Below are 9,933 nucleotides of genomic sequence, written 5' to 3'. Positions count from 1 at the left end.
TTCAACTTTCAACTTTATTTATCCTTATAAAGGAAATGAGTGTGCAGCAGGGGTCAGGAACACATACACAGACACACAACAGCACCGCCAAATACCAACAACATTACACAACACAGGACACACAATGGAGACACACCTTCCCCCAAACCCAATGACAGGGTCCAGTTGGGACAGTAGCCTACAACAGGAATCCATCAAAATGGCAATTGACAATTTTTTTTTTTTATTAATGGATTCCCTTGGCAAGATTATGGGTTGCTGCATCAGTGGTTTTATCAACAGGTGTCCATTACTTTGGTATCAATTTCAGCAAAACTGGGAAATATTATTGTTCACAGGATGGGAAGAGGAGTGGAGGGGAAAGGATGAGAGGCGAATAACCTAACCCAAAGGGAGTCAGTCATAGCTTTCTGGTGGATACACACTGGCAAGGGATGAAATGATGTAAAGGGCCAGTCTAAGATTGTTAACTAAGATTGGCTTCGCCAATAATTTACAGTACTGTTCACTGTGTATTCATTTGCACCATAATCCACCTCCTGGTTGATACAGTTTCATGGGGACAGAGTTGCAGTGGAGTGTGTGGAGGAAGGGTCTGCTCTCTCATGCATTCTTCTTCTCCTGCAAACCTCTACAGTACTGGCCATCTACTTTATTTGGAGAGCCTGGGAACCCAGGCTCCTGAAGTCCTGTGTGTGGGTGTAAGTGTGTGTGTGTGTGCGCACGTGTTAGTGTACGTGCAATGTGCATGAGATTATAACCCTTACAGGACTCCTACCACTGTGTCCCCTCCATGATCCAGTCGCATAATGACATGACATTTAGAATACAGATTAATGAGGGGGTAATTACAGTAAGTATATTTTAAGATGGGACTACATATCTTAAGCGATGCAAAGCTATGATTACAGAGGGTGTGGATCAAGCTCTTCATACCATGGCTTAAGAAGACATTCACGTTGAATTTTGAAAAGCACTGGGTTTAGATCTGACATAGTATTGTCCTGAAAATACCAGGTTCTCACATTGAATGGTTCACTGGTCTTTCATTAGGGTTCTAATATATTGTTTGAGCCTTTATGTATTCATTTTGAGTTGTGATTAGCGGTTTCATTCTAGTACTGTATGTAGTACACTTTCGTATTCATGTTTTGTCATGCGTTTCAAAGTCAATGTTGACCTAGAGAACATTGTTTGCTGTCTATTAGACAAGAGACATGACAGACAGAACTCAACACCCTAGCAACAGTGTAGACAGAGGCTAATTACAAGATGATGACAACATGGATTAAAGAGCAGGTCATCAAAACTGATCCTGATTCCTGTGTATTACAACTGATTGAAATGACTTTATAACAGTACCATTTGTAAATGTAAGTTTATGTATCCAGTTTGTGTTTGTCAGTTTTTATACGGCTAAACTTACATACCACAGAAACCGCCTGTTTGCATCTGTTTGCACATAGACAATGGTTGTAATGTGTGCCCCAAAAAGTAAAATATATTGTACTAGATATGTCAAAAATATGCTGAAAGCAAGACTAGAGTTCCATACACAAACAGCCACCTCTGGCAAATTACAATCACGAAACCAGTTTTCTTCACAGTTAAATGAATGTCAATGTTCTCATCGACTTATTCATGCTGACTTAATTAAGGAGTTATGTCCTACGTTGTGAGAGCCTGTTCTCTCTGATGGACAACTACATAACATGTCGAAGTACAGTACTACTGTAGGCCTGTTTAACCGAAGGCGGCGATCAAAATGTGTTTGAGTTGCACGCAAGCACGCAAGCACGCACACACACACACACACACACACACACACATACACACACACGCAAGACTGCTTAGATAGATGGCTAAGTTTCCTGCATGCAGCCCTACAGTATGTGTGTGTGTTTGTACGTGTGTCTGTTGAGCAACAGGTAGTCTGTTAAGAATGCTTTTATGTGAACCTTGGAGGACTTGTCAGGCGGTTGGGCTCAGGACTACGTGAAGGCTCTTTTTCACACCCCTAAAGCACAGATGAGCCCCTTTGAAACATACACTACGAATGAAAGGCGCTAAGAAATGACATTATTGATCGTGTTACATTGGTGAGGAAACATTTGTAGGATGGCATCTAATGCCACGTGTAGCCTACTTGATGTTTGCACTCGGATCATATGCCAAGTCATAAATGTATCTCTATCTACGCCAACAGTCAAACCACTTTTAGAGTCCATATAATACTCTTGGAGGAACATATTTGTTATCCTTTATAAAGGAATGGCATAGCACAGCTCAATCTCATCTGACATTAACTATTTTGTCAAGAAACAGCATTTCCATTGTTCAATCTTACTTACACTTACATATTTACTTCACATTTCTTGTAAACTTAGTCGTTATAATTTTGCGAAAGACATAGACTTCATGGCAAAATCGTGTGAAACTATCCTCATATTTACAACTGACTCGATTTAAAAACAGACCGTAACAGCATTCTGACATGGGGATGATACAATAGGTGGGAGTCTTTCACGCGCACCACACCTAGGGCACTTTCTCACTTTTCAGGGCTGACACACCTGTTAATGATGTGTGATGCATATCTCTCTCCTGTAAATAGTTATCTATGCACGCCCTGAAGCCGCTCCCACGTGGTAAGGGTAGCCTATATATTCTGCTACTGTAAGGTAGTCCAGTACCAACTCTTAATTTACCATTCGGCGATTTGAAGTGCTTATCCATCACAACCGGTGTCGCCATGAGTACCTTGTCCCAGCGCAGTTATTCCTCCGGCCGTCCCTCCTCTGCCTCTCTCTACGGATACTCATCTCGAATTGGCATGTCAAGGGCACCAAGTGTCTATGGAGGTGCAGGGGGGCAAAGCGTCCGTGTGTCCTATGCTTCGGGCTCAAGGGGCGGCTTTGACTTGTCCAGCGCGGCCGGAGGGAACAATGCCGCCAACGAGAAGGCTACCATGCAGAACCTGAATGACCGTCTGGCCACCTACCTGGACAAGGTCCGCTCTCTGGAGACTGCCAATGCCAAGCTCGAGTTTCAAATCCGCGAATGGTATGAAAGGAAAGCTCCCATCGTCAATGACTACAGCAAATACCAGGCTATTATTGCTGACCTGCGCAAAAAGGTGAGCACAATTTAACGTGTAATTATTTTATTTCATATTGTATAAAGCATATTAAGTCACATTAGGCTATTGATTGAAAATACACCAATAAATGCTACACCAAGGTAGTTACACTGTAAGCATGCCCTTAGGTTGTGGATTTAAAAAAACATTGAGCGCAGTTGCCTCAGAAATATACTCTGGGGATTAAGCGATAAAACTGTGTGGAATAGACAGGTTTGTCTTGATAGTCTACACTGTGTATTTTCTCAAATGGCCGAGTTAAATTATGATTTATTTATTATTCATTTTAAAATGTAGACCTATAATTATTATTGTTTGTAAAACTGTCACACCAGTTTATTTTACCTTCAAAGTGTTTTACTGTCGTTCGTATTTTAACATCATGCTATGCTAGCCACTTACACATTAAAGGTAACTTGATTAAACGTGAACATGTGATTTTCACCTTGGCGCGCAGGTCACAATTACACCTTTGACATTAACAGATGCTTGACCTTAGAAAATGGCCGCTTGGGTTACCTTTGATTCACCCATAAACACTTCAAGTGTTATACCAGTTTATGGAGAGAAAATTATTTAACGTTGTTCCATGTTCTTTTTTACTTTTATTCCAGATCAGCGTTGCTTCCTTGGACAACGCCAGGATCCTCCTCATGATTGACAATGCAAAACTGGCCGCTGAAGATTTCAAACTCAAGTGAGTGAAAACAAAGAGTCTTTAAAAAGTCAATCAACTTTGTCTATCAAATAACAACACAGCAAGACCCTAGTTTTATGTAGGATGCACATGTTTGCCAGATCACTTCATCAAAGTCACATCACACCACTGTGGTGAATGTTGTGGTCAGCGGAAAGTGATAGGCCTGGTATAACTGGTTTAGTCAAGTTTCCTCTTACTGTTGGCGGCAACACTGTTGAGCTAGTCAGTTGACCATGTTCGGCACGAGCACTCACGTGCTTTGCTTTTCCCGCGGCAGGTATGAGAACGAAATGTCAATGCGCATGTCGGTGGAGGCAGATATCGCAGGACTGAGGAAGGTTCTGGATGAGCTCACCATGTCCCGGTCCGACCTGGAGATGCAGATTGAGGGCCTGAAGGAGGAGCTTCTCTATCTCAAGAAGAACCACGCTGAGGTTGGTGCTCGATGGAGTCCTTCAGCAGGGCCCTGACAAGTGTCTAACCCTTAAAAGTAGTTTTAAAAAGTGGCGCTTCTTCCATCTTTGGATTGTTCTCATTGTTTGCTCAGCGGTATTGTCTTTGAAGGGGTAATTGATGGTACACAAACGCAAAAGGTTGTGTTTGATGTACCCACTAGCTTTGTGTACCTTTTAAGCTGGTGATACTGGTGCTGTCACCACAAAGGCAGTTTCACCACAATTGAGATGACATAACCTTCAGATGAATCGCTCACGTCACAGTATTTACTTTTAGCCCTGTTCTAAAGCATGGGAATAAACCATGCAACAGATATCTACACTTTAACCATACATCAATAAGGGTCTCATTCGTGACAAGTTGGCCACTTAACACCCGACCCCAGCTAAACCCTTTCCATTTCCCAGGCGACCTCTCGCCTGGTTCTGACCTCTCCTGACCGTGACATTTTCTCGCCACCGCCTATAGGAGATGGACTCAATGCGCGCCGCCCTGAGCTCCAGCACGGTCAACGTGGAGGTGGACGCCGCGCCCCAGGAGGACATGGCCCGCGTGATGGATGAGATCAGGACCCAGTACGAGGGCATCGTGGATAAGAACCGTCGCGAAATGGAGGCCTGGTACAAGGTCAAGGTGAGGAGAAAGAGACAACGACACTGGAAGAGTTTCCCTCGAGTGTTGCCTCCAAAAGTCTAAAACCAGCCAAAAGAACCGCTCTTTCAAACACACTGAGCCGTCTTTTGAACAACAAACTAACAACCAAGCAGATATGTCAGCCATGTTTGTTTTTTTATTGTATTACAATCCTATTTCTCACTACTGTCATGGATTTCATGAAATGTACAGTTCAGATTCACATGACCCTGACCATGCGGTTCTTCTCCTGCAGTTTGATGAGCTGAACAAGGTGGTGACAAGCAACACACAGGAACTCCAGATGGCCCAACAAGAGCTCAGCGAGCTGAAGAGGACCTTCCAGAGTCTGGAGATCGAACTACAATCCCAGATTAACCTGGTAAAGACCTCTCACACACACACAGATTGTAAATTCTGTTCTGAAACATGTGACCTTAACAACGTGTTACAGCTCATATAACTCATGTTTCACTGCTCAACAGTCATTTGTTCTTTTACAACATTACATTCACAGTGAATTTGTCACTTAAAGTGGTAGGAAGTGAGGATCCCTAACACATTCCTATCTTAAGGGACGGGTGGTCCTCTGGTTGTGTGTAACTGTTAATGATGATGGATGAACTAAAGAGGCAATGAGTCAATCATGTCTAGAGCAAATAGTCCAGATCATGTTGAATCTTGAAACCCAAGGCGACGATGCCTGTCCAATCAACCATCGCACTCGACAATTAATTCATACTCCTCCTCAACCACCCTTCTGCCCCTCTCACCCTTCTCCTCATCTCTTTCTCCTCCTCCTCTTTGGCCTCCTCTTCCTCCTCGACCTTCTCCTCTTCCTTCCTCTTCCTTCCTCTTCCTCCTCTTCCAGAGATCCGCAATGGAGGGCCAGCTGACCGAAACACAGAACAGGTACAACAGGCAACTGAGCCAGCTCCAGATCACGGTCAACAGCCTGGAGACCGAACTCGGGAAGATGAAGATGGACATTGAGAGGCAGGCCTGCGAGTACAAGATGCTGCTGGACATCAAGACCAGGCTGGAGATGGAGATCGCCGAGTACAGGAGGCTGCTGGACGGAGAGGACGTGAGGTAAGACGAGTGCCGTCCACGTCCAGGGCAGAAGGCCCAACTGTAGCAACGACCCCGATTCCAATGCTACTCACAGCCCTTATCCACGAGATACAGTATCTACTGGATATGGGTGTGGGCCAGACAGCACTATTGAGAGATATAACGTTTGCAGAGGGGTCGGATTGTCAAGGTGTCAACACTCACTCTGTCCTCTCTCTTCTCCAGCCAATGCGTGGTCATAAAGAAGGTCGAGGTTGTGAAACGTAAGTTGAGGGAGAATTCTTTCCCTTTCCATCTCACATCATCACATGATACATCGTTCTTAATAACAGACGAATACCGTAAATCATGCATTGTTGGCATCAGGGAACGTTTCAAATGAAATTGTGCCTGATCATAAGTTGGTTAGGGTTAGTTTCATTGTATTCCCATTTATTTCACTCGAAGTACAACATTCAAAGTGTGCTGATTGCTCGGCATGCTTTTTCCTGTTCTACAGAGGCACCCGTGATCACCAAGAGGGTCAGGACAGTCGTCGAGGAGGTGGTTGACGGAAAGGTGGTCTCTCGCACAGAGGACGTGGATGTGGCAGTTGTCAGCAAGTAGAGATGCCCACCCTGGCCCCCCCACCACCACCACCACCCAATATTGTCCCCCTGACTTGACCCATGCCCCCATTCCTAAATGTGGACCCACAGATGGATAACTTCCCAGTAACATCAAGAATATTTAATTTAAGACTATTATATTTCAAACCAAAACTACTCCTAAACAGCTGTTATAATGCCTGACTTTGGCTACACCACTGATACTCATTTGTACTTATCTCAGATAAGATACCCTACCAAAATGTCCAGCATAAAAAAAACACAATAAAGAAGCGGTACGGCATATGTTTACATGTTATGGTTATGTGTCATTTTTTTACCTGATTGCATATGTCTGTCACGACGGGATTGAGTGTGGATGTGTAGTAGATAAGTGTTAATGTAACCTAGCAAGATAAATCAGAGGTTACCTAAGGTTAAATAGGAAGGAAGACCCTTTTTGAGAATGGCTCAAGGACCGAGTGCTGACTTGGCACATCATCCTTTTATGAACTTTGAAAAAGAAAGCTAATTTCTTTAGTAGGGCAGTTAATTTGGGTGCATACGGCTCATCAGAGAAATCCTCTCATATACTGCACCTTTGGAATCAGTAACATGAAGGTTAATGTAGAATTTGGTCACTTTATCTGGTGAGACAGATCTGCATTGTCATTAACAAGAACAGAAATGAGTAAGGAGACTACACTCCACACTCCAAACAAACTAGCTAAATAATATTAATAACTGGGATATGGTGTAGTTCCATGCCCAGATGATAACACTTGTTAATATGAGTTCCTGAATTATCAGAAGAAAGGAGAGTGAAGCAGCCCTCCAAAGACATTTCTTTTGTACTGCATGTATCGTTAAGACTGGGACAAAATTCAGAGTTCAAGTAAAGTGAGACTTGATTACTTGAATCAGAGTTCAAGTAAAGCAAAATCATTCTTCTTTTGGCATTGTTTACATTGATAGGGACAGTTGAAGAAACTGGAATGCCTAGAGGCCTGACGATGAGAGGTTGTGTTCATGTAAGATAGGGGTCTACAAGGTAAGGAAATAAGTGGAATATTTTACTGAAAGGTTCCACTAGATGGCAGCAGCATTGCACTATTGTAAAACAGAACCATATTTAAGAAAACGGCAGATAAGCACTGCAAGTTTAAGTTCGTGTTCACACGAACAGGTTTGTATCGATTAAAACTAACTCTGGTGTAATTGCTCTGTTAGTGGGTGTGATTTGCACTTCAGGTCCACCGTAGTTAGTGCCGTTTATTTGAACAAGTGTGAACGCTGTCATCCGTATCCTGGTGCGCACCAAACAAGCGGACCGCTCGAAAAGTAGGTCTCTGTCCGCTATAAACAAACGCAACACCGACCAAAGAAGTAGCATATACCTGCAGAGCCGGAGACCCCGGAGAGCTGCAGTTTCAGGACCGCAGTGCACCGCAGTTCTAGGACCCTCGTTTTATCTGACAGCGAGTAGACCAAAGACTTATTTTTTTGTTTTTTTGTAAAAACAATATATATATATATATATATATGCATAGTGACAATACAGAAACAAAGAACAGAATACATTATATTGGTACTGTCACGGTGGCTGGCTGGCAGGTAGACCCAAATGCAAGACTCAGACCCAGGAATTAAATTAAAGATTTATTTAAACTAAATTGGAGAAAAGGCAGGACTGCAGTAGGGGGGCGTAGTTAACACGGAGCAGTAATAATCACAGAACAAAGAGGCAATAATTAATTATCATTTAACAACCGTGTGGAGGAGACAGAAAAGTCATTTGGGGTTATTTTTAACCAAACGAAGAGAATTAAGAAGTGTCAATTTATATCCTAAAGGCATGGAAGGATGGCCATCCTTGTAGCCATTTTTGTTTGTGGAGGAAAAATTTGTCTTGCAGAGTAAAAAAGTTGACAACAAATTCCAAAGGGTAGTTCACAGGGTTCTCATAATAAAAGAGAAAATCCTTTGCATTCAGAGAATGCGATAATTAAAAAAGCTAATAATTGAAGTCACTGGATATATTTTATGTCGAATTTTGAAGTGAACCTCCTTTACCTTATTTGTGGTACAGTATTTACTCGGTAACAGCCAAGCTTTTGGCCAGTTAATGTCCTGAACCAAAGATCCTCAGTAGAGTCTGAATTGAAAGATCTGGCGAATATGTTTATTATCACACTTTCTGTCTAACACATCAATCCCATTCAAAAGTAATTTATTTTATGTTGCATTGTCCGTACCAAAAGAAAGGTGACTTTTGATAAATTGAAATTGGACGCCAGTCAATACACTGTGCGTCTTTATGCGGTTTAGGGATGAGTGAAATAATTCCTTGTTTCATAGTAGTAGTCATCTCCTTTTGCTCCACACACTTTATACATACAAAGCAAAGACCCTGAATATTCCCAAAAATGCACATAAAATTCCACTGAAAGCCCATCTATACCAGGAGCCTTTCCTTTGTTCATGGAATGGAGAGCTTTCCTTATTTCAGCAACATATTAGAATCACAAACTGCTTTGTAAGTGCCATTGATTATCGGAATATATTTACTTATTTTCTCAATGAACATGCTGCAGTTACTGGGATTAAACTGGGAAGTGTACAGACCTTTGTAAACCTTTGTAACAAATTCTGAAATTAACACAGGGTCTTTAGATTTGGTACCATTTATATTAAGAGAAGTCAGGGTTTTTCTTTGGCCATTCCTCTTCTCCAGTGAACAAAAATAACTACAGTTATTCTCGCCCTCTAACCATTTGGCCCAATATCTTATAAAGGCCCCTTTAGCTAAATCCAAGTACAACTAAATCGAAATTATGAGATACGTAAGTCATAATTTCGTATTTTTGCACTGCTTGCCTTCCCACAGTTCACGCTCGGAGGCGTGTCCGACAGGTTAATACAGAGTTGTACTAGTTCTCTAAGGTAACTATTGTTGTAGTCAAAGCCAAGCGTGCAGACTTGGGTTCATGTACTCACAATATCGATCAAAATACCACTTTTACACAACATTTGTGTAAAAATACACAATATTTTACTAGTGCAAGATTACAGTAGACTACATGTTACGCCACCGGTCACTCAACCAGTCGTGTGTCTGCTGGGCTAGCGAGCTAGTAGCAGTGGCACAGAACAGTCACGTAATGTGACGAGAATGAATTTAAAGTATAAAAACACACCAGGGACATTGACAACATCGGCAACCCTGCACCATTCATTATTATTTTAATGTAATCTTTAAATTCAGGCTCGTTACATTTCGGGACTTTGTTCTGAACAGGAACGCCCGGCTTCATTGAAAATGAATTGGAAGCCGACGCTCGATT

At 42.3% G+C, this 9,933-nt stretch overlaps 1 protein-coding gene across 1 annotated transcript; it reads left to right on the top strand.

Annotated features, from left to right (window-relative positions):
• The first annotated feature begins 2,691 nt into the window (after positions 1–2,691).
• LOC136965209 (keratin, type I cytoskeletal 13-like) lies at positions 2,692–6,901 on the top strand. The gene is made up of 8 exons (XM_067259266.1): positions 2,692–3,136; positions 3,754–3,836; positions 4,117–4,273; positions 4,764–4,928; positions 5,185–5,310; positions 5,800–6,020; positions 6,228–6,265; positions 6,502–6,901. The coding sequence occupies exons 1-8, from the start codon at positions 2,753–2,755 to the stop codon at positions 6,606–6,608; spliced, it is 1,281 nt and encodes a 426-aa protein (XP_067115367.1). The 5' UTR covers positions 2,692–2,752; the 3' UTR covers positions 6,609–6,901.
• The last annotated feature ends 3,032 nt before the right edge of the window (positions 6,902–9,933 follow it).

The sequence above is a fragment of the Osmerus mordax genome, chromosome 21 (assembly GCF_038355195.1).
Source record: "Osmerus mordax isolate fOsmMor3 chromosome 21, fOsmMor3.pri, whole genome shotgun sequence".
Classification (NCBI taxonomy): Eukaryota; Metazoa; Chordata; class Actinopteri; order Osmeriformes; family Osmeridae; genus Osmerus; species Osmerus mordax.
This window is presented reverse-complemented; position numbering and strand designations above follow the sequence as displayed.

Bases quoted from the DNA above. Each gene is read 5' to 3' on its own strand.
- LOC136965209 (XM_067259266.1), top strand. From the start codon at position 2,753: ATGAGTACCTTGTCCCAGCGCAGTTATTCCTCCGGCCGTCCCTCCTCT. The intron at 6,021-6,227 runs GTAAGACGAGTG...TCTCTTCTCCAG, and splicing joins CTGGACGGAGAGGACGTGAG to CCAATGCGTGGTCATAAAGA. The intron at 6,266-6,501 runs GTAAGTTGAGGG...CCTGTTCTACAG, and splicing joins GAAGGTCGAGGTTGTGAAAC to AGGCACCCGTGATCACCAAG.